The 26,070-nt window shown below is 34.5% G+C and overlaps 1 protein-coding gene across 1 annotated transcript in view; it reads left to right on the top strand.

The window, feature by feature from the left end:
* The window catches only part of PRKN (parkin RBR E3 ubiquitin protein ligase), a 1,541,099-nt gene that overhangs the window by 536,605 nt on the left and 978,424 nt on the right, over positions 1-26,070 (top strand). Inside the window, exon 6 of the mRNA XM_044675477.1 lies at positions 25,127-25,210. Coding sequence (XP_044531412.1) covers positions 25,127-25,210 — 84 coding nt within the window. The remainder of the gene's footprint in view (positions 1-25,126; positions 25,211-26,070) is intronic.

Genomic DNA, 26,070 nt, shown 5'->3' with positions numbered 1-26,070 from the left:
CTTTCTTTCTTTCTTTCTTTCTTTCTTTCTTTCTTTCTTTCTTTCTTCCTTTCTTCCTTTCTTTCTTTCTTTCTTTCTTTCTTTTTTTGACAGAGATAGACAGAGGAGGCATCCTTGATCCTCTGGAAGATAACCTCCTCTTGCCATATAACATGAAAGATTTCAGTCTGTTTTTGTGTGAGCTGTGCATCCCCGGTCTTGTAAATCTCTGCTGGAACAGAATTAGCACCAAGTACTTGGTTCTATGAGATGAGCCTAGTGGCATTCAGAACCTCTTCTTCAATTGGAAGTTTGGCTAGAGAGGAATTGACTTCAACCAGAGGTATACAGTCAGGGACATCACCGCTGATTCATGTTGGGCTTGAGTACACTATGGAAGGGTTCAACCCATCTCTTCAGCTTCATATCAGTGATCAATGTGGCTCCATCAGAGCTAAGTAGTTGAGCTGCGCCACAGGTTTTTGGCTGATAAGTAGCCTTCAGGACATCATAGAAGTGCTTTGGGTTGTTACCGTGAATGTAAAACTGAATTTTATCTGCCTTCTTACTAAACCAAGACTCCTATAAATAAAAATAAAGATGGTCCCTGCCCTGGAGTTTAAATTCTAGTTGGAAAAGACAACATATAAAAGGAAGCTGAAAAGAGGAGAAAAAGAAGAGATGGTATCTTCCAGTAGGCATGTTGGCAAAACTGAAAGTAGGTAGAACCAAGAACTGAAATATTAGGACCCAAAATTCCACATTCTTTCCAATTATGTATGTTTACTCTCAAGTATTTCATTCTTTCTAGGATTGCAATACTATAAAACTAGATATTGACCCACTTTATTAATTTTTTAAAACTTTAAAACACCCACACATAACAGTACCCTTGCTTGAACTTCCATTCCCTGATGACAACCAGTCATTATAAGTCCATCTTGCTCAGGAAGGCAACACTGGAATCCTTTTGTAAGCTTTCTCTCCATTAATATCTTGGCAGTGTTAAAGAACTATAACCTCATTCAAAGCCAGTGTGTAGAGTAGGAGATCCAAATATTCATTTTAGCAATATGTTGCCTCAAACTGCCAGAACTGGTGCTGGAATGAGGGCTTTCCAAGCCCTAGAGGTTCTAATGGAGGCAACAAGCAAGGCAAAGCAAGGCAGACAGTATTTATTAAGCACTTGCTATGTGCTACACACTGTGAAGAACAGTTAAACTGTGACCTGTGAAAACATTACCTGGTGGTGTGCTTTTAATGTGAAAAATAGACCAGTTTGACACCATCCCAATTAAATTATTACCGGTTACATTCTTTTGTACTTCTTTCTTCTCTCCCTACTCTCTCCTCTACCCATCCTTAGGTAAAGGGATGACAAGTGTGATCTGAGTGATCTAAAATACACTGCAGTGATGAGTTCTTTGGGAAGTGGTTTCCATATTTCGTGAAGTCCAATTCTCAGTTAGGAACAGAGTCCTTTCCCTTTCCTAGATCATTCATGAAGAGTTTTGCTCTTTCTACTCTGAAAGGCTTCCCCAACCTAACCTATATCAAAATCAAGTAAAGCCAAACTCTGAGAACTTCACCATAAATAATGCTCTTTTCCATGGTCTGAAGCTTTAGGATTGGATTATACATAATTGGGTAAAACCAATAAATTGATGAGAGTTCAAAATGGTGAAAAGTAAAAAGATACAAAAAGTTAAGAACCCTTGACCTGAGTGATGATGTTCTCTGGGTATCCAATCAGGTCATCAGGAGGAGATGGGGAAATCACAATCCATTTGTCTGATCTTTGGGAATCAGGATGAACATCTCTATATTTCATCCTATGATTTTAGGTCACAAATAACAAAACAGGTTTCTACCTCACTCCTATAATTATTTACTGACAAGTTATAGAATCTCACAATTGAAGCAACCTTAGAGGCCATCTAAGCAACAATCTCATTTTGCCAGAGAGAAATTTTAGCATTACCCTGTGTCAGACATGATATTTATTTAGTGCTGGAGATGTTGAGAAAAGGAAAATATTTTCTGCTCTTAAGGAACTTATTTTCTGATAAGGGAGACTGTATGTAAATATAGGAAATACAGGATATATCAACTAGATGAAAATTAATCCTGGAGGAGAAGGCATAAGCAGCTAGTGGGAAAGCCTTCCTAAAGAAGGCAGGATTTGAAATGAATCTTGAAGGAAGCCAGAAAAAGTAGAAAATGGAAGTGAAGAGGGAAAGCATTCCAGATATGGGGGACAACCCTACAAAGGTGTAGAGAAAGTAGATAGAGTATTGTGTGGGGAGGACAAACAGACCAGTAGAGCAGAATCATACAGGGTGAAGAAGAGAGTAAAATATAAGACAATTGGAAAGGTAGGAAAAGGATAGGTTATGATGAGTTTAAAATTCCAAACAGAGCCTTCCATATTTATGTTAAATATAAAATTAAAATAATAGTGAACCATTCGTGTTTATTAAGTGGGAAGGAGTGAGATGGTCAAGTGACCTCAACTTTGGGAAAATAATGTGCAAATTTAGTGAAGAATAAATAGGAGTGTGGAGAGACTTAAGGAAGATTTTAAAAAATTAAAATGCAAATGATCTCACTGCTCGTTTGAGCTCTCATCTGAGACCTACTTGTTATAACTGTAACCTGTATGTTGACTATCCAGAATTAAGACTTCATTCTGCCTCATATATAGATAACAGAAGAGGCAACATCATATAAAGGAACACTGGATTAGTGATAAAATGGATGGCACACTGGACTTAAACTCAGGATGACCTGCACTAAGCATATTCAATGATTTTTGTTGTTCTTTTTGATTCTTCATAAAAGGGACAGAGTAATTGTTTCTATAACACTGGGTTGTTTTGATAATCAAATGATAAAAAGTATGCAAGGGTCTTTAAAAACTTTAAATTACTATACAGATGTAAGCCTTTATAGAATCATAAATTAAGAGCTAAAAGATCATTTTAGTACAAGCCTTTTATTTTGCAAGTAGAGAAATATAACTGGAGAGAACCAAGTTCCCCAAGATCACACTTATCATAAACATCAAATGGAATTTGAACCCATTCCCTCTAACTCCACAATAAAACCTTAGTCTAAATCCTAGCTATGTACCATAAAAACCTTAGTCAAATAAATTCACACATCAGAGCCTCAGTTTTCTTACTGGTAATATAAATCATTTGTACTTTATGATCTCTAAGAGCCTTTTTAAGTCTAAAGTCCTATGAATTTCTTGTGATTAAATAGGTCAGATCACAGTTCAAGAGCAATCTAAGCAAACACCTGGCCTTCTACCCTTGCTACTCTCCTATAAAAGCATTTTCAGAGTACTTTGTGAATTCATAATAAGTACTAAGTGGACAAAAAGTCTTAATATATATAATATTATAAAATCACTCGTATATTGTTGTTGAGTTATTTTCATTATGTCTGATTGTTCAAATCCCCATTCGGGGTTTTCTTGGAAAAGATACTAGAATGATTTGTCATTTCTTTCTCCAGCTAATTTTATAAATAAGAAAACTGGGGTATACATGGTTAAGTGATCTGTTTAGGAACACAAAGCTAAGAAGTATCCGGGACTGGATTTGTACTCAGGAAGATGATTTTTCCTAAATCCAGGCTTGACCCTCTAACAACAGTGCCATTCTATGTATGTGTATATACATGATAAATTATAGGTGTATGTGTGCATACATGATAAATACATGTGTGTATAAACATATATGTAAATATACATGTGTGTTTATATATTTGTGTATTGCCTACGTGATAGCTATGGTCTTTGAAAACCAGTCCTTTTAGAATACTTTCACCTAATCTTAGCCAAGCCCATCTCTAGGTACTTGTCTCAGGTTGTCCTTCCTACCCTCATTCCTTTCCAGCTCTATTATATTGACAGATTTTACCTTCTTCCTAGTATCTTTTTTATAATAAATATTTATGGATCATAAATGAGATAGATGATATAATACAAACAGAAAGAAATCTGGCTAAATCAACAATGATCTTTTTATAGTTTTAACCATGTTTGTATATTCCATCCTTCTCAATGAGGTGGCTGGCAGAGTTAAGCCTTGGTTCATGGATTTAGGATAATATAGTTTCCCCACCAAAATGTAATGCTGTTATTCATGCAATTTTATTTTGGGAACTAAGTAATAATGTTTGTATGATGATGATGCTATCTGGGCATTCACTAGAAATCTAATAAACTTCATCTTATCTCATTTAATAAACATAGTCCAGTTGTATCCATAATTATCAAGATATAAAGCAAGCTGAAATAAGTATGAAGCTTTACATGATAATAAATGTTGTTTTTCAAATAGATTTACTTGCTTTGAATTGAAATGACGTCTCCCATCTCTCAAGAGTTAGAAACACATTAGGAGGTCTGCTATTGACTCTAATCTGTGGGCCTGAGAACTTCACTCCCATACAAAAGCAGGACTATTCTTAGTAAATAGAGTTTTAACCAGTAAAGATAATCATATGGTTCTATCAAAATAAATCTGGTTGCATAAAAGTAAATCACAATATATGTAAATCATTATTTGTCTTCATTGTTTAAGTTGTATGGAATAGGTTCCCCTAATTCATGTTCAAATTCACTTATCTGCCTTGATGGTTATATATATAGCAAAACAGTCAACACTAAGAAATAGAATTGAAGGGCTTGTGATCTTTAGAGGGGGGTAATGGTTTGTTTCCAGAATATCATTAAAGAACAAAAGAATTATTATACATTTAATGATATTTAGCATTAATGTGCTGCACAGAGTAGCTCTGAGTAAATAATGAAGGTGATTGGCCTTGTCACAGCTTGAGCATAACTAAGTTGCAATGGTCTAAGAGCTCCCTTTTGCTGGCAATTAAGAAAAGCCATTTGACTAAAGAGTTAATTTTTTAGTTCTGATATGAGCGATGAAATAGTTCTTTCTCATAATCATTTTCCTGTAGGGGAAAAGTGTGATGCCATTTTGGGAATGTTAGACTATCAAATGTCTACTTTTATAATATGAAATACATTTTTAATCATGTAAGTAAATTATATGCCTTATTACATTTTATAAGCTGTGGAAATGCCCCAGCTATTGGGGAATACCTCTAAACCCAGATGGGCATTCTGTTTAAACAGCTGCTGATATAACAGCAGCCTCAGTTAATCAGGGCAAGTATAGATACTTGCTCTAACTAATTTGGGAGACCAGCACCATCTGAGTCATTATTTATTAAATATCTGTTTTATCCTGAAGTGGAACAGTGTTGGTTTGTGCAAAGGAAGTTAAACTAAAACTCTACCTACCTTCTAGAAAGTTGAATTCCGATAAACAATAACTATCCAAATAGTCATGCTTAAGGTTCTTTGTAATAGAATGTTCTTATCTTTTTTTGCATGACTGTTATTTAAGTGTGGTGTGGGGGTGCTGTATCTCTTCTACTACACTATAAACTCTGAGAAAAAGGACCTTGTGTTATTTACCTGTTACCTCTAAGATCTGGGTTGATGCTTTCTTTGCAGCAGCATCATTCTTATCAGCAACATTCTAGAAGAGAGTCTTGCCCAAAGCATAAAGTAGCCTTGAAGTTAGAAAGATCTGGGATCATGTTCTGCCTCTAACACATACTACCTATGATATCATGGATAGATTACTTAAACTCTTAATGCATGGATAACCTTGTGAGATGATAAAGAATAGATGAGTTATTGATTCCCCCATTGATAGAGATTGGAGAGAGAACTTCCTGCGTGGCTTGGTGGGTCTGAGCCAAGTGGGAGTCTGCCTCCCTGGTCCTTGGGAAGCCAAAGGTGCCTGATATCCAGCTATCTGGTTATTCTGATAACTCTGGTATCCTGAGAGAAGATATTAGCTCTGTCCTGTCATGGACCTGTGTTCCAGCCTCTTGAGCATGATTATATCCAGCTGCTCTGTGACCTGTGTCCAGCCTGAAGCCATCTAGGGCCCAGCCTGAATCCTGTTTGATCTTTAAGATAAAAGATAAAAGACTATTTAATCTACTCAAGCTAGTAACCTGGAGGATAAGAAGCACAGGTAGAAAATTAGTGGGTTTCATTAGTTAGTTCAGTGTAGTTAAGTTAGTGTGAAGAAAAAGAAGACAGTCTCTCAGGAGATGGATAGAATGGAAGGGGAGGTGGAATAGCTAGAACCCATTAGCTTAGGGCATCCATACCTAATCCTCCCTTTCAAGTGACCATGTTTAAAATAAACCTTTTAATTGTTTCCCTAACCTGTCTGGGAGTTGGTCAAGCGCACTGAGCTGTTCTCACTGTGGGATACCCTCAACCTTGGTATGTCACATCAACAACAACTAGCAGTCAGAAAATGTACCTATTTCTCTTGGGACCCTGTCACTGACCAGGTTTCAATTATCCCCAGTTTTCAGGTTGTCTCCTGGTGGCATCTAGGATTTGCTAGATGATTTCATTAGTGTTTCTTTTTGGGGGTTTTATGCCTCTGTTTTTTTCTGGTGTTCTCCATTGTTCTTTAGATGCCTCTCTGAGGAGCTGGGCTTTGCTGTAGTCTTTTACATCAGCAACTTTGCTGACAGTTACTCCCTCACTTTACTAGTCATTCTTTCAAAAGAGAATGATTGAGGCACAGAGGATTTAAATAACCCATTCAAATTGTCATCCAATTTGTGAACTATTAGCCCATGCTTTTATTCTTTAGTGTATTAATTGGCAGGCGGTTTTGCCTGGAAAAGTAATCTCTCCTTTCATTTAGGATTTCACTTCTTAGCATCTTAAGAAATATAACATGAAGTTCTTTATTTGAAACTTTAAAAGTCTAACTCCAGGGCAATGTTCAAATATTCATTTCCTGAAATTACACATTTTGTTTAAATAAAAAACAACCTGAGGATCTTGAATTGTAGATGGGCAGAACTTCATTTTTACTTAAAACCATTATCTGCTTTATTTACAGTAATACCACTCTTATCTTGAGGTCACATATCTAAATAACCTTACCAATTCAGATGTAGTAGGAAAGAAAGTGTTTTTTTTCCTCTCCTTAAAGCATATCATTACTGAAGATAGATGTCACAGAGCCATACAGAAAACCTGTTTTAATCACAGGAGAACTCTTTTTCAGGGTCTCTTTATTCTTACTTAAATACACATTCTATAAAGTTTATTTCTCTAGTTTTCTAACCCATAATAGATCATGGCCAAGCAATTATATATGGTCAGGGAGAAGAGAGGATGCTATAGACAGACATATCAAGAGGTGAAAAATCATCAGAGTAGAAAGTTATCTTGTATGTTATTTCTTCCAACTTGCATTAGAAGTTGTTGTTCAGTTGTTTCAGTCTTGTCCAACTGACTCTCTGTAACCCCATTTGAGGTTTTCTTGGAAAAGATAATGAAATAGTTTGCTATTTCCTTCTCTAGCTTATTTTAGAGATGAAGAAAATGAAGCAAACAAGGTTAAGTGACTTGCCAAGAGTCACACAGCTTTTAAGTGTCTGAGGTTATATTTGAACTCATGAAGGTAAATCTTCCTGTCTCTAGACCTGGCACTCTATCATTTGGACCACCTAGTTGGTAAGTGATCATTTTCTTGAAGATCTCTTGTTAGGAGGAACAAGGCAGGCCTCCAATGCCTACCTTTGAATTACTCAGAGATTTACAAAGGCTTTTAGGTAAAGCCCTAAATCTGCCTCTCTGTAATTTCTACTCTGTTCCTAATTTTGCTTTCTGAGATAAAATACACTAAATATAACCTCTACTATATGACAGCAAATCCTATAAGACAACTATCCTGTCCCTCTAATTCTTCTCTTTTTCAAATTGAACATGCCTTCATTTGGTACTAGAACATACCATGATCTCAAAGCCCTTAACTATCTTCTGTATGTTCTTTGTGTCCTTTCTAAAATATGGCACCCAGACAGAAATAAAAATAAGCTCTTCCTCTTACTGTGCATCTTCCAATTCTTAGTGTTCCTATCCTTTAAGCGAAAGCTACTAAAGGCTGACAGAGTGACTTACATTTGTGCCAGCACAATGTTGCCAGCCTGATCTCCTAATGTGAAGAACTTCTGGTGCAAAAAAGAACAGAATATGATTTGACATCTCTCCTCGTTTTTGCTGTTGTTCCTTGAGAAAAGATGAAGAGAAAAGTCAGTGGAGAGAAGAAATTCCATCTCCTACTGTGCTGTGTCTCCAGCCTTTGTAGGGAACAGTGAAATGGAGCATCCCATTTGATGATCTTAATCTTATATCTCATATTGCACTTTTATCCAGCCTGATCTCCAACTTTCCTTGAGAAGAAAAGTGTCCCCTTATACTCAAAGATGAATATTCTCATATCTGCCCAGATCCTACACTTCTGATTGATTTTGAATGCCCCATTCCCAGTCCCCACTCCCCAGTTCCTTATTCTGATCACCCTCAACTTTCCCACCCCCAAATTTCAACCATATACCATCTCTGTCTTCTACTGTGCCCTCTGGAATGTTTATTCCATAGGCAATAGACTTCCAAAATCCAAAATCTCTTCCTTTCCTACTTCTTCCATTTACTAACTTTTACTAAAATCTGACTCACAGCTTCCAGTACTGACTCTTTTCAAAACTGACTCTACCTTCACTCATTTCCTTTGGCTTTCTAGTGAAAGTAAGGAAGTTATTCCTTGCTTACCAGTTCCATGTCCATTTTCTCTTCCCACATTTGTCATTCAGCTGCTTATTTTCCTTTAGTGTTCATCCAGTTCATATCTCCCACTCAATAAAAAAAAAAACAAACTGGTAGTTGTTATCTACAAACTTTCAGATCACTTCCTCAGTGAATTGGTAACTGACTCATAATTTTCCTCTTCTTCTCAACTCCAGCCCTCATAATTAGGGACTTCATTGTACATATTGATTCTCCATCAAACTCCATAACTACTTAGTTCTTTAACCCATTTCACTTCTCATGACTTGCTCCTGCTTCCTACTGTAGCCATAATGAAAGGTAGTTATCACCTGGTTTTTACCAACACTCCCTTATGAACCTTCATGTTTAAGAACTCAAAAATTCCATTATCTAACCATATATACTGGCTTTTTCACCTCTCCTTCCTCCCTCTCCCTTTCCTTATTAACCCTATTCTTTATACATACTCTGACCTCTTAATTCCTCAACGTCTCCACTCTCTCCAACATCATCTCTCTTGCATGTTCCATTTTCTCCTAATTTTCCTATTTTAGCCCCTTTGTGAATGAGTTCAATATTAATCTGTTCTCTTTTCTTGGATTCTTAGCCACTTTATATTTCTCCAGCTATATCCTGCAAAGCTTGAGCCTTGTATCATTCCAACTATCTTCTGCTTTCATTTTTACACATATGCTGCTGAACAAAAATAGAGAAAATCCCATAATCAATATAATTGAGTTCACTACACATTTATGTTTCACAGTCTCAAATGGGCCCCACCATTGCTAAGCAATATTATTATATCTCCCTTATTAACCCAATATCCCACTATCCCACTTTCTACAGTGGGTCTTCTCAACCTTTTAATCCCTCCTCATATCTTCTTGATGTCTAGCATACATTCTCAAACTTTGTCAAAAAAATCAAGCCCAAGAGATGTTTAATTTACAATAATTTGCTGATATCTAGCAGAATATTATCTTCAGTATTCCTCTCATCTATCAGTCTACTCTGTCAACAAGTAAAACAAAACAAACAGAGATGTTTAATTTACAATAATTTGCTGGTATCTAGCAGAATATCATCTTCAGTATTCCTCTCATCTACCAGTCTACTCTGTCAACAAATAAAACAAAACAAACTACTTGAAGTCAGAGCCTTTTTTGTGAAAGCATATTGGTGCTTTTGGATCACTCATTTCTTTTCTAAATATTCATCCAGTCTTTTAATAGAACCTTCTAAGAATTATGTCAGGAACCAAAGTCAAGTATACTAGCCAAAGCTTGTCGACTCCATTTCCCTTTATTATGAATCAGAATTGCCTGATAATTCATAGTCTAATAATAGACAGTAAAAAAGATTTAAGAACTACCAAAGCTGAACAATTTGTGGTCATTTACTGCAGGGAGAAACAGCTCCATATAACTTAATAGCCCTAAAGGCATTATTACCTTATAGTATATCAGAACAATTTTCATGATGGTGACCTTTAGTCATAAAGAAAAGGTCAATTTTTGTTAAGTATATTCTTTAAGAAGGCATGAGAGTTTATACTGTTTGAATGTAAAGTCTTACAGTTAGGTTCAAAAAGCAACTTCTTTAAGTACATGATATGGGGATGCATAATTTACAATAGTTCATCTAAGAAAAAACAGGAGTCATAATGTCCTGTGAGGTCAATATTAGTCAACAGTTTTGAATAGTAGTCAATCTTAGGCAGTCTTAATAGAGAATTCATGTTCAGTGTTAGAGAGGTGATAGACTTGTGTAATCTGCCTTGTTCAGAACTCATTAGGATTGTCGTGTTCTGTTTTGGGCACCACATTTCAGAAAAGATCTTAACGTGCTACACAGAGTCCAGTGTAGAACCACAAGAATGATTATAGGATTTCATATGGGTAATATGTGGAGTAACCAGAGATGTTTATTCTAGAACATGTAATGTTTAGTGGAGACATGATAGCTTCAAGTATTTAAAGGGCTTTGCATTGGAACATATTTATTTGGTTTTTACTTAGCAGAAGTGACAAAATGTCAAATTACTACTTGATCTGAGAAAGAGTTTTCAAATAGATCCAAAAAGAAGTATATCTAAAAAGGAAATAGATTCCTGGCAACATCCTCAGTGTGCATTCATGTGCATATTTTGGACTAGATGGCCTATGAGGTCCCTTTCCTCTGAGATTCTGTAATAGTGGAGGTCTGCATAGGCAATTCAAGATCACTATTCAAAGCCATGTGATTATTTTTAGTATTTCACAATAGAACTTACTTACTAATCTAATGAAGAGTTTGAAGAGATAGTGCCCTGGGGACTTTGTGATTTATCTTCTTCTATTTTTATATGTAGTTTCGGCCATTCCCCAAGAGTGTAGGTGGTAGAAATAATAATTTGATCTGGAAGGTACCCCAGAGGCTACTAAATCTTTTCTACTTATCTTACATATAGGAAAATCAAGATCCAAATAAATGAAACAACTTAAGAGTAAGCATTACTTATTTTTGGTCACTTTAGACTTGGTCTATACTTATTCTAATTAAGTATTTACAGTGGTTTGCTGAGTTAAATAAAATATATTAAGTGGGTCAAATATCAAGGAAAATTAAATTGGGAATCACAATTAACAGACACTTCAAAGGGATGGATGGGTGGATTGAAGTACAAATAAAGTATTTAAGCTCTTGTTACATACAAGGTGCAATGCTAAATACAGGGGACATGAATAGTAAAATGACAGTCCCTGCCATCAAGAAGCTCACATTCTAATAAAGTAGGCAACATATTTGGAAAGTTTGAACTTGAAGGTAAAAGGAAAGGTTTCATGGTGCATATGGTTACAGTTATTACTTCTACTCCTTTAATATCATTATAACTGATAAAATCCTATCAGTTTTTGATGCTGAACCATTTGATAATACCAAAAACTTTCTTGGCATGAATGGGTATTTATACTTGAGGACTGAATTGAACTATTAGAATCTTGGAAGTTCCTGAAAAAGGAAAGCAGTTTTGGCTTGATACTTTTCATGGAGAGTAACATAGAGGTTGTTTCTAGATCCAAATTATTTTTTACATATTTAAGCAATTTGTAAATATTCATTTTTAAAATGTTTGAGTTACAAATTCTCTCCCTTATTCTCTCCTTGCCTCCCTTCACTCTGAGAGGGTAATCAATCTGCTATGAATTCTACAAGTCCAGTCATACAAAGCATTTTACATAGTCTAGATCCAAATTCTTCTCTGACTTTAGCACAATAATTTAAATTTGATACTTTACTCTTTTTTATGTCTTACCTTATTCTGGTCTACAGGAGATTGAAGAGCCTCTAGGAAGAGATCTGTGAATATTCAAAAGAATTTGGGCATATTAGTATAGCTTCAAAAGTCTAAGTAGAAGAAGAATGTATATTGAAAAGATTTTGACATCTGTTTGGATGGCTATCCTATAGAAATTATTCAACATTTCCTGTATATCTGAGACAGAATGTAAAGAGCAGATGAACAATGAATCAAACCTAGAGTTAAAAATGAAGAGGAGTATCATCTGGGATATTTCTGTGAAACCGAACAATTCTTTATGAAAGTTTTTTTTTTTTTTACGTTGCTTTCCATTAAAGCAAAGTTCCTTCTTTTCAACACTATCATCTCACTTGTGTTGCTACATGTCAATAAAAGATGGAACACTATTTCCTCTGTAGAACTAAAATTGAGTAGCATTTATGAATGCAAAATGTAACTGTATGACAGAAATAGGAGATATTCTGGTTCTGTGGCAAGAGCAAAAGATTATAGCTTGGCAATAATAGGACTCAACCTGTACTTTGGAAATGTTAGGAGAAAAGAAGGAAGACATTCATCGTGTTGGGCAAACCCATAATACCTTAAATGAAGACATGAATATGCATTACACAAGATGAATAGGCATAGCTAAATTCTAATTGGCATTACTAGAAGGAACTCCTAAATCAGTGTGATCTCAAATCTATTCAATTATTTTTATATTTTATTTAAAATTGTTCAGCATGTCTTTTTCTTGTCAAATTCTATGCCCAGCTATCAGATCTCTGGGCTAAGAGACTAGATATTTTAGTTACTTTCTTAGAATAATTCTAAACTGCTTTCCAAAACAAATCTAATTCTAAATCTAGTATTTTTATTACACTTTCCTCCACTAAACCACATTGTTCTTTATATTTTATTTTTATCATACCATTTTATATTTTTTTAAAAATTTTAAATTAATTAATTACTTTAGAATATTTTTCAATGGTTTCATGATTCATTTTCTTTCCCTCCACTCTTCCCTCCCCATTCCCTGAGATGATAAACAATTCCACTGGGTTTTACATGTGTCATTTTTCAAAACCTATTTCCATGATATTAATATTTTCAATAGAGTGATTATTTAAAGTCAACATCCCCAATAATATCGCCATTGAACCATATGGTTAATCATAAGTTTTTCTTCTGCATTTCTACTCCCACAGTTCTTTCTCTGGATGTGGATAGCATTCTTTCTCAGAAGTTCCTCTGGATCAGTGATGGGCAAACTATGGCCTGCAGGCTAGATGAGGCCCCCTGAAATGTTCTATTCAGCCACAAGACATTATTCCTAATCTGACGAATACAATGAGTAGGATACAATACAATGAAACTTCAAGAGTTGCCTTAGAAACAGACTAACAGATGAGCATTTCCTTTCCTTTGGCTCCCTCTTTAAAAAGTTTGCCCATCACTGCTCTGGATTGTCCTGGGTCATTGCATTGGTGTTAGTAAAAAATCCGTCACATTCTGTTGTGCTATAATGTATCAGTCTCTGTGTATAATATTCTCCTGGTTCTGCTTCTTTTGCTCTTCATTAATTCCTGAAGGTTGTTCCAGTTCACATGGAATTCCTCCAGAACTTTATTCCTTTCAGCACAATAGTAATCCATCACCAGCATATACCACAAGTTGTTCAGCCATTCCCCAATTGAAGGACATACCCTCGTTTTCCAATTTTTCCCAACACAAAGAGCACAGCCAAGAATATTTTTGTACATATAATTTTCCTTATTATCTCTTTGAGGTATAAACCCATCAGTGGTACTGCTGGAGCAAAGGGCAGACAGCTTTTTCTTTAAAAGAAAAACTATACCTTTGGGTATAATTCCAAATTGCTTTCCAGAATGGTTGGATCAATTCATAGCTCCACCAGCAACACATTAATGTCCCAATTTTGCCATATCCCCTGGAACATTTATTATTTTCCTTTACTGTCATGTTAGCCAATCAACACTGTTCTTTTTAGTAAGTCTTCCATTTCACTTGAATTCTTAGGTTCTAGGCCTAAATCTGCTTATGCAGTCTTGCTTGTTATATATTACTCACCCCCAAATAACTAAAATGCTAGAGTGGAAAGAATTCTAGATTTAGAGCCAAAATCTTACTCGAACCTTCTATTTTGCTGCTTTACTGTGTGAATTTGAACAAATAAATTCCTTTCTTTGGACTTCAATTTCTTAATCTGTAAAATGAATGGATAGTACTACATCAATTATTCTTAACCTTATTTGCTGGGGTATAGTGGTATGGGAAGGTATTTCAACATACAACTGTTGGTGGGATACTCCCACCTAATTGTAAGCTTTATGATTAATAAAACATAAAAAGACAAAAAGATTATGTATTTCAATTTATATTTTCTTCATCTTGCAACAGCATGAAAAAGCATTTGAAAAGGGGCCTAAATTTTTGTCTACATTAAGTATTTTTTTGAAATAAAGAAAAAAATGATAATACTTATTATAAGCATGCAATTGTGAAACAAATGGAGAAACCGAGGTCTAGAGAAGTTAATTCATTTGTCCATATCAAGTAGTGAAACAGCAACCCAGGAATCTGGAGTCAAGGATTTTTTTCTAAATCTAGAGCTCTTTCTACAAACAACATATTACTTATTTCTCTAAAAGAAGTAGCAGTCCTAACTCAGTTGACCTCGGGGTCTATAGTCCACAGGTTAGGCATCACTGGACTAGATCATCAGTAAGGCCCCTTTTCACTTTAAACTTCTCAGATTGTGCAGTTGTTTACTTGGTGACAATGGCCAGAAATTAGATTATGATAGTAGATTGGAAATTTAAAAGACCCTTTTCAAATTTGAAGCGAGCCAATATTTCTGGTAAATAAGTATTCTTTTAGAAAGTACATCATTGGCAGGATTGCTCATTACCTCAGGAAGTATTCCATTTGGGGCAGAAATAACTATTGTGAAGCTTTTCCTGACATCTTCTTTCTTGATTTCTTAGTAGAGGTTTTTATTTTATTATTTTTTAATTTTCTCATTCTATCTCTATTGTCTAGCATAGTATCCTGCACATATTAACAATTATAAATGCTTGTTGGATTAGGTAAATTGGGAATGTGGGTTTGTAAAGTATAATGCCTCATAATGAATGGAGTCAGAGGTTCAAATATCAACTCTTTCATTTACTTCTTGTGTAAAAGTACTTAGCATGGTTTTGAGAACCTAGTAACCACTTAATAAATACTTGTTCATTGATTGACTTACCTTAAAAACTCTAACCATGACAAGATATCAGCTTAATGTCTATGACATAGACTGCTGTCCCCTCGAGTCTAGAAAATGAATGTTATGGTAATTAAGGAAGCAATATGTGGCCAATAGTAAAATCACTTTTTTCTATTTTTATAAAAAAGAAATTGATTCTCTTCCATAAATTTTTCTCTAGTATAAGTGATATGTATCTTCTTTTACAACATGATGAATATGGACATATGTATTATTTAATAACACATGTACAACCTATAATATATTACCTGCCATCTTGGGGAAGAGGGAAAAAACAAGGATTGTAAAATGTCAGAAAAAAAGATTATTATAGATTTTACCTAGTTGATAGAGAGCCAAATGTAGAAAGAAAGAATAAAAGAATGAAAGAAAGAAAAAGGAAGGAAATGTAAATTAAATAAATAAGTGAAAGAAATCCATTATCTTCAAATATTTCAAGAGTTCAGTCCTAGGAAAGACAGTTTCTAAACTCCAAGCTCTTTCAGACAATAATTTGTACCTTATCTGGGTGCAAGGCTTAAATATCGTATGGCAGTAGGTAAATATCTGCTAAATTGAATCGAGGCCTCTGAGTTAGAAAGTAGGGCTGTTAAGGAAAGTAGTTAATGAGCAAACTTGAACATTGTTCATTAAAGAGATATTGATTAGGCAGGAGGCAGCAGGAAGGAAGTTTCTCCTGAAAGAAAATTGAGAGGTGTTCATGTGGAGAGAAACTTCATCATTTGGAGGAAAAAAACTGCCATGGGTTTGTGAAGAGATACACTCCTCATGGTGACCTTTCTCTTTCTGCTTCTGTTTGTTTAAGGAGAAGAAAAATAAACTGGAAACAAAGAAGCCTAACAGAATTGGCAGAACTATTTCATTTATTAGGCAAGTTGCAACTTGTAGCAGAGACTATTTGCAATACTATATAGAGAAAGGTTGATCAGGGAATCCCTAATCATTTGCATCTCTCCAACTCAGTTAAATGACAGGATGTAAGATGCAAGAAAGATGTTGAAGTGTTAAGTTTATTTCCCTTTCAGACTTGGAATGGTTGCATCTACATCGTATTTCTGTACATACATGGTTATTTGCATATAGTATTCCCCCATTAAGATGAAAATCCCTTGAGAACAGAAACTTGTTTTGCCTTAGCATAATGTCTGGCATATAATAGGATTTTAATAACTGCTTTTTGACTAACTGACTACATTTCTAGATTGTGCAGAATGAAAACAGGGAATGGTTTCATATTTTTACTTTCTTAAAGAAGACTGATAGCTAGTTAGCACAGTAGATAAAGGGCCAAGTCTGGAGTCAGGAAGACTCATCTTCTCTGAGTTCAAATTTGGCTTCAGTCACTTACTAGCTATGTGATCCAGGGCAAGACACTTAATCCTCTTTGCCTTAGTTTCTTCATCTGCAAAATGAACTGGAGAAGGAGATGGCAAACCATCAATATTTTTGCCAAGAAAATCCAAAAGGAGTCTCAAAGAGTTGGATATGTCTTAAAAAACAAAAACAATTGAACAACAACAAAAAGGAAGTTAAGAGAAGTATTACCACTTCATTATTTCCTTAGGAGGAATGGAATAAAAATCCATTAGGCAACTTCTTTACAGAGTCAAGGGTGTCAAATCATTGGCTGGCTAAAATTCTTTAAGGTAAACACATGAGCAACTCTAACTCAGTTGACTTCAGGGTTCTATCTGTAGTCTACAGGTTGAGTTCTACCATACTAGGTCATCCCTTCTAACTTTAACATCTACTGACTAAATTCATCTTTCTGATTTAGATATGATTCTTTAGCACTACATAGCCTTTTAAAAAACAGAACACTTAAGAAGTCAATTCCAGTCTCCAAATCTTAGGACTCTACCAGTAAATGGTGTCTGTTTAGCTAATCTTCCATTACCAATGTGGATCCATCTCTCTATTCTTCATGTTAAAGTTCCTTGAAGGCAGTCCATTTCTTTTCCTTTTAATTTTTTTTTGCTAAAATCTAGCACAGTGTCTTGCATTTAGTAATTATCCTTACACTCCTTCACTTATATTGGATAGTTACAGATTGAAGTTAACTCTCTGTCTGCCCAACCTCAGAGATTCAGCCCCTGACAGATTTCACAGAAGCTGCTCTCTGTTGCCTTCTGTAGTGTTCCAGGGAATAGCCTCAGCCACTCACTCTATTTCAGTTGAATACTCTCAAAATCTTCTCAGATATAAATATGTTTTTCCAAGATATCTACCACCAAAATCTCCAAAGATGGATAAGAACCAACTCCCTAGAGACCTAATCCCAGTGAGTAAGCTCCAGAGAGTGATCCGTTTTCCAACAATCCTTTCCTAGGGGTTTCAGGAAATTCTCTTAAGGAATCCCCTGAACATTCTTCTGTCTCTTAAGGTAACCTTTAAAACTCTTTCCCTAAGCTGGAAACCCTTCTTCTAAGCAGAACCTCTTTTTAATTAATCTAATTAACTAATTAATTCTTATAATATACAATATAGAAATATTAAATGATATTTATATAACAATATAAATAGTATTAAATAATATAAATATATTTAATATACATTAAATATTTTACACATGTAATATATCTATGTTCTATATATTTTGAATATTTATGTTTTATATATGTATTTTATATTTTTTATATTTTATGCATATAATTTTTCCTCCATATGATTCATATGGTCCATCTCTAAAAACGCATTGATTCTATGGCCCTGAGGAAGCCACTGAACTCCTGAAATGTTCTAGTCTTTTCTCTAAAACTCCAAGCAGGTAGAAGAGGTTGTCCACTGGGAGCTCCCTTTCTTGATGAAATGACAGGACCAGTCATTACTCCTATTTATATGTTCATTTTAGGCTTCAAAAAAATCTTAAATAAAAAGTGGGCAGAAATAAATGATATAATCAATAAAAGTGCTTCTTACATAAAATTACCATATAATTATGTCCTGTTCTAAGAGTATACCCATTAAAAATTGGCAGAAGTACTTATGAAAGAAAGATAAGAGAAACTGATTTTTAAGAGGGGAAAAAAGCCTCTATCCCATGTGAAATGAAGATTAAGATAATTACTTAGTCTTATTCAAAAGGCGGGGAATGATCTTGTGCCTTAACACTTTTAAAGCTTGTAAAAATATTCTTTTGTTGTGAATTATCCAGATTACTACTTCAATTTTCCACTTGAGTTGGCCTATGAAGACACAGAACCACTGACTTAAATTTTAGTTTAGAAAAACTTTGAAAACAGCATAAAACCAGCCTGATATTTCCTCTATTATTTTTACTGCCCTCTGATATTAATATTTACCCTTAGGTTGAGTCATTTTTTTTATTTCCTGATTTCAATTATATAAATATTTTTAATTTAATTTAATTTTAAAAATATTTTCCATGGTTACATTATTCATGTTCTTCCCCTCCCCTCTTCATTCTCCTCTCCTTAAGCTGACAAGAAATTCCACTGGGTTAACCATGTATTATCACTCAGAACCTATTTCCATATTATTCATTTTTTATAATAGAGTAATCTTTTAAATCCAAAACTCCAAATCATATACCCATATAAACAAGTGACATCAATTATATAAATATTGACAAGCATATTAGATGTGTTTAAATTATATTTTATTTCATACTCCCTTGAGAGTATTAAATGGGGTAGGGTGATAGATCAAAGTTTATTAAATAAATGGGTGGTTTCTAACCTTCTAAAAGATTCAGACTCTTTGATCCATCATTGATTTTGGTTATTTGACCTCTGTTACAGGCCCCTCTCTGATTTCACAGGGGAGTCACTCTCTTTGGCTGACAACTTAAGTATCTCTCCTTTGAGAGTGGAATAACTACTTACTTAACTAATAATGTCTTTGTTTATAGCATGGTGGAAATAAATTTTCCTGTTGAAGAGTGAATGAGATTTTTTCATAATATATTTATTATAGATGTTCTAGTATTAGTATCACTGAGTGCCTTGGGTTTAACCTAACATTATATGATAGTAAACATAAACCTTATCCTAACAAAAATGGGCATTGGATTTTTCATTTTAAACTACCATTATAGAGAGCATGGAGGATGAAACACCCATTGAATGGGGATTCTGCTTTTTTCCACTTTTTTTTAATTAAATTTTTTTAGAATATTTTTCCATTGTTAGGGGTTCTGTTTTTGACTTTGACCCAATTTAGACCTAGGAGATCCTCACTCTATGAGGGGAGTCAGATTATTTCCCAGTTTTGCTCTGTTTCAATGTCCTCATTCCAGAATTCCATAGATTTAAAGCCTTTCAAAATTTACCCAACCAACCCCACCAGCTTTCAATTTTCTCACACCTTGTTCCCTGCTACGGATTCTTCAATTTTGTGCCACTGGTCGTTCCATGAACAAGACACTCCATCTCCTCTGGGCAATTTCACTGGCTTTCTACCATGGCTGGAATACTCTCCTTCCTCTGTCCAAATACTGTCCTCCCAGGCTTCCTTTAAGTCCTCTCCCAAATCCTTTCTTTTATAGTAAGCCTTTCTCCATCCTGTGGGAGGCCAATAAGAGAAACAGAGTCTCAAATAGATATTTTTATGTGGACCCCATCAAAAGCTACTCTGCTAGTCAGAGCCAGACAGGTTGGGCTATCTAAGATAAAAATCTGAGATTCCTCTTTTGATTCCTTTTATGATCCACACCTTTTCTTATTGAAAAGTATTGCATTCTTACTGGAAAACTAAGTTCCTAGCAAGCCAACAGTCAAGAGGTTAACATTCTCTCCCTTGGTCAGAAATCCAACTGCTTGGTTTCAGATAGTCAAGGTCAAAAATTCCTCCTGGAGGGGCTATTCACCCCTTAGAAAGTGTTCCCAGATTTAGCTTACTGATGATGAGGCAGCTACAATCCAACCTTGGACTCTTGTCGTTACCTTGAAGTTTCTGAGATTTCTGTATGTTGTCTAAACTAATTGCAATGTCTGTGAAGCTGTAAAACTCTCTTTGTACTTTTGGGGTGAAAGGGAACTTTAATTTCATATGTAATAAACTTGTGACTCAATGGCACTTCGGAGAAGCAGCTATGAGTTAATCAAGATCATCTCCTGCCTGTTTCTTTATCAACTAAGCATCTTTATCAGATTATCTCAAGATGATAAATAGATTTAGACACCATCCCTCCTAATTCTAATCCATTACCCCCTTTTAGTTATTTCCTCTATCCAGTGTTACTAATTTGAACATATCTGTTAACTTAGAATGTGGTATTTATTGTATTAAATTATGAACTAATTGAAGACAGGGTCTGTCTTTTGCCTCTTTTTGTATCTCTAGTGCTTAACATATAGTAGGCACTGAATATATTTTTATTTACTGATTTTGTAAAAAATTTTGAATTGAAAATATTTGTAAAAAAATATTTCACTGATCATGAAAAATCCCTGCAACAAAGCAAAATGTAAAAATCCTTTCTAGTGATTAGTAAGTACTCATTGTACAAACTTAAATGAGCAACAAAATCACTGTTTATTTTATCTACCACAAACAAAATACTTAAAGGACAAGATTCATAAATGTGTGATAAAGAATACTTAAAACATGGAACAATAACCCATATCCTAGTATGCCCACTACACAGACATTTTCATCTCTCCCCTACCTTCCTACAGACTTAATAAGGTCCAGATATTCCTAACACCTGGGACATGATTTAGGCTTTCTCAGTCCTTTCAGGTACCGAATTCTCCAAGTAGCATCTCCTCTGAGAAACTGTTATGGAAATTACCTACTGCTGGGGAACCAGAACCCAGCTCAGAAACTCCTGACTTTTATACCTGAGAAGATTACCCACAGGACTGTATATGTACGTTCTTCAGTATTACTTCAGGGAAAGAAATGCTAAACAGAAGTAGCTGGGGACTAGAGGTCCAGACTCAGCTTCATCCAAAAAAAAACAAAAACAAAAAAAAACAAAAAACAAAAAACAAAAAAAAACCTGTTCTCATTAACCACCATGGCTGATGAGAGAGGGGAAATGGGGGGAGAAAATCCCCTTTTTCCCTGGCTGAAAGTCTAAGGGAAAGAGACCTCTGGCTGTTTCCCCAAAAATGAGGTCACTTCAAAAGGGAACAGAAGCAATCTTTTCTTCATTCTTTTATGTCCCACAGTGTTGGAGTTCTTCCTTCTCATTAGTGCCTCAGTCTCAATAAGGATTTGCTTTGTTATCTCAAGCACAAGTATGTAACCTTCAAAAGAGGCCAGTGTGACTGCTCAGCTGCAACACCCTGTTATGTGATAATCTATAGCATTTAAAAAGAAATTTTGAAGGTTCTTCTTTATAGTGATCTTGACTTTGAAACATACTATGCACATAATCCTTATTCTGATGTTTTTTTCTATTTTAAATTTCAATTCATATCTTCCTTTAGCATCCCTCAAATTTGCTTGAAAAAAAATAAATATTTTCTAAAATGTGGCAGTCAAGAGATTTTTTTGAAATTCTTATGTGTACATGATTGTATAAAAATTCCATTGGAAACACTTTAAAATGTGAAAAATTGTTTGATTATGGGTTAATACAAAGGGACAAATCAAATATACTTTAGGATGATAGCATCAGAGACTTCCTTCTTAAAAGGCCTTTATAGAATTAATTAAGCCACAGATGTCAAAAATGTGATCCACAGACCTCATGTATAGCCCACAAAACACCTGAGTATGGCCCAAATCAGATTAAAATGTAATTGGTATGAAGTGATGCAAAGAGAAGTTGGAAGAACCAGGAGAACATCGTACATTGTAATAGCAGTATTGTGCAATAATCAAGTGTGAATGGTTTCACTTCAGAAATCAAAGGATCTGAGACAACTCCAAAAGATCATGATAAAAAAGGCTATCCACAGCAATAGCAGGAGCTGATTAAGTCTGAATGCAGATTGAAGCATCTCATTTTTCACTTTTATTTCCCTCTCGTGTATTTTTCTTGTTTAGCTGACATGTGACTTCTTTTATAATATAATGAACATGGAAATATACATTGCATGATAGTACATTTATTACCTCTGTGTTGCTTGCTATCTAGGGAGTAAGGAGTAGTGGAGGGAATGAGACAACATGGATTGCAAAACATCAGACAACAATTATTAAAAATTTTGTCTGCGTGTAATCATGAAAAGAAAAAATATAATTAAAAAGTTTAAAACTAGAATTGGTAAATATTTAACAAGATAAAAATACAACAAAACTTTGATAATATTACATTTTAAAATTAAGTCAATATGTAGCCATTAGGGATTCTTATGTATGGTATAATGACTCCATTTCTATTCGATTTTGACAGCCCTAATCTAAACCAATCTCCTCATGTTTCAGAGAAGACCAAGAGAGGTTCCATGACTTAGATAAATTTTCATTAGTAAAAAATGGTAGAGCTTAAATTTGACCTCAGTCTGTTGGTCCCCAAGATGAGTACTCATTTTTAATTCATCATGATATGTTAGTCTCTCTCTGTCTTTGTCTGTCTGTCTCTGTCTCTGTCTGTCTGTCTGTCTGTCTCTCTTTCTCTCCTTGTAGAATTCATTGACCTTTCTCTTTCTAGTACACTTGGCTGCAAAAACACCATTGCAGTAACTATGACTGATAAACTAGTGTTGTGCATAATAATTAATTATAATAAGTCTTAATCTTCCAGGACACATAATCCTTGCCTGTTTGATGAAGTGTGAACATAGGAAATAACACATCCAAGTCGCTAAAGAAAGGACCACAACATGGAAAACAAAACTAGAAGTTTCCAATGAGAGCTCTGTTTATTCATCTGGTATAGAGGAAATTAAATATTACTTTCATAAAAATCTTAAGTTTTTGTAAGAATCAATGTTATATATTAACTTGCTCCAAGACACTCATGACTTTGAGGTAGCATATCTTTCAACAATGGAATTAACTTTCCCAATAGAAGCATTAACAATACTCTAATAAGTGAATTCATCATTATTGCTTCTATAATTGGAGATATTCAGTGTTCCTTTGGGCTTTAGCCATGGACTGAGGTGTAGAGTCCCCTCTTTTTATTTATTTTTTTTAAGATTATACATCAATACAATTTTAATAAAAATTTTCTGACATTTTGCAAAACATATTCTCTCTTCCAATCCACCTCTTTCTCCCCAAGAAGGCAGATGATATGATGGAGATTGTACATATATTATCATACTATATTTTTCCATGTTTGTTTTATTGTGAACAAGATACATATTACACCAGAGAAAAATTCATGGAGGAAATAAAGTGAAGAATGGTATGCTTCATTCTGTATTCAGACTTCCATTTCTTTCTGTGGCAGTAGATAACCATTTTTGTGTGAGTCACTTGGAATTGTCCTGGACTCTTGCCCTGTTAACATTTAAGTCATTTACAGTTGATCATCTTACAGTTTTGCTTTATCTGTGTACAGTGCTGGTCTAGTTCTGCCCACTTTGCTTTATATCACTTATTATATGTATTTCCAGATTTTTTAATGATCATCTTGTTTGTCATTTATTATGGTAAAATAGTATTCCATCATAATCACATACTACACTTTATATAGCTATTCCCCAAATGATGTACATCCCTTCTGAGGTATAGAATTTTTCACTAACATCATAATGTTATAGAAAATAAAAACACTATTATGCAACAGAGGCTGACTTTATTGCCAATGAATTCATTTGCTGTTATTTTGTTTACATTTTCTCTCCTTATTTTATATTAGGGCATCAGTTTTTATCTCTGTGATTTGGGGAGAAATGATGGGAAATAATGACTATGTCTATGACTAAATTTATCTATCTACCTTCCTATTATCTTACAATGATTGAATCAGATACAGAATCCCAAATATGAGTATGTATTTGTATTTTTGTGTGTATATGTATATGTATATTTCTATATCTATGTATATAGTTGGTTTTGATTTGTTTTCATCTGGAGTTGTGATTTAATCATTACAAGAAGCTCCTGGTGAAGAAATATCGTATGTCACTGAAGATCAGTGACCATTCTGTAAAGTATATTTTTAGACTGTTGCCTGAGCCTGGTGAAGTCATTATTTGCCCACGGTCACTGAGGTCAATATGTATGAGGGTTAGAACTTGAACCAAAGTTGGTCTTGATCCAGAGGCTGTTTTTCCATCAACTCTTAGTCACTTTTGAAGATTAATATTATAGAAAATTTGGCTTCAATGAACTTGAAAGATAATTATACTTGAAATATAATTGTTTAGAACCTTCTCAAGAATCTGTGCATTACCCTTAGTAATTGATCATTTGCAAAGAAGGACAATGTTTAGTCTTATAATTTTTGAGACATTCCTTAGCTATGAAAATGTAAGAACAGAAATATCATTTCAAATACTTTTTGAGGATCTCCTATGAAAATTAAGAAATCATTTTTAACTTCAAACAAATTGGGATTTTCACATTTCTCACTAACCATCCACCACCCACATTTTAAAATGTCAGATCTGAAAGCCTTGTTGCTATAGAGTAAAGCCAGATCAAGATTATATAATGTAACTGAGTAAAATATTCATTCTACTCCACAATAATAGTATATTGTTGTCATTTCATAAACCAGAGAAGGAAATTTAAACAAACTTCAATAGAGAATAAACTACATTATCATTAGATTATTAAATTTTTTTAAATCAGTTTTTTTTTAAATTTTAAACCCTTAACTTCTGTGTATTGACTTATAGGTGGAAGATTGGTAAGGGTAGGCAGTGGGGGTCAAGTGACTTGCCCAGAGTCACACAGCTGGGAAGTGTCTCAGGCCGGATTTGAACCTAGGACCTCCTGTCTCTAGGCCTGGCTCTCAAACCACTGAGCTACCCAGCTGCCCCCAGATTATTAAATGTTTTGTTTCTCTCTCTCCCAGGGTCCATCATGCTGGGATGATGTCCTAATTTCGAACAAGATGAGTGGCATTTGCCATTTCCCAGATTGCAATGGAACTGGAGCAGTAAGTACCTGGCCAAAATTCAGTGCTTTTTTGAGAAAAGAATAATACTATCAATTTGTGAAATGTATACCTAAGATCCAAAATCCAATGTAAGAGTTAAAGTTCATTGCCATATATATTTGTAATGTATATTTCTACTAAAAAAGGGAATGAATATAGAACCAATAATTTATTTGAGTCCTATATAATATCCATCACCAAAAGTTCTTTACTTATATAAATTATCTTTCTATTTCTGTTTACATAGCATTTAGTGTAGAGTTCCCTTTGATGTTCTTGTATCACTTTTCTAACAAATTGTTCAAGTTTGAATGTTGATTCCTTTAATTCTAAGAACTCTTCACAAAGTGATATTAATGGAATGAATAAGAGGTTAGCAGCCCAGCTGCTAAGAATGAGGGATGAAGGGAAAAGAACGTTCAATGTTAATCTCTTTGTCATGATCCATAATATTTTACATTTATATTCTATTTAACCCAGAAAATTGCTTTTTCTTTTCTATTACCATCTTTTCCTGCCTAGTTTCCTAATGAAGAATTTTTTTTATTTTATATAATGTGTTATGGATTATTGAATATCTTAAATACAAGTCTATGCTGCTTGCATTTTGCTTACCTCTGTGTGTATAAAGCTTTGGTTAGTGTAAGAAGTTGTGTTGTCCAGTGGATAGGAGCTGGGATGGAAGCCACAAAGACAGGGTCAAGCTCTGCCTCATATAAGTACTGGCTAAATGGACTTGGAAAAGTCAATCAACTTCTCAGTGTTCTAAGCTTACCTCTAAGACTGTAAATTACAGAAATATTGTTGGCCTGTGCTGTTAATGATGTTCCTTTACCTGGAAGTTTCCAAAATAGTAAAAC

This window comes from Gracilinanus agilis, chromosome 4, assembly GCF_016433145.1.
Source record: "Gracilinanus agilis isolate LMUSP501 chromosome 4, AgileGrace, whole genome shotgun sequence".
Lineage (NCBI taxonomy): Eukaryota > Metazoa > Chordata > Mammalia > Didelphimorphia > Didelphidae > Gracilinanus > Gracilinanus agilis.
Note: the sequence above shows the minus strand (reverse complement) of the source record. Positions and strands in the feature narration are given on the sequence as shown.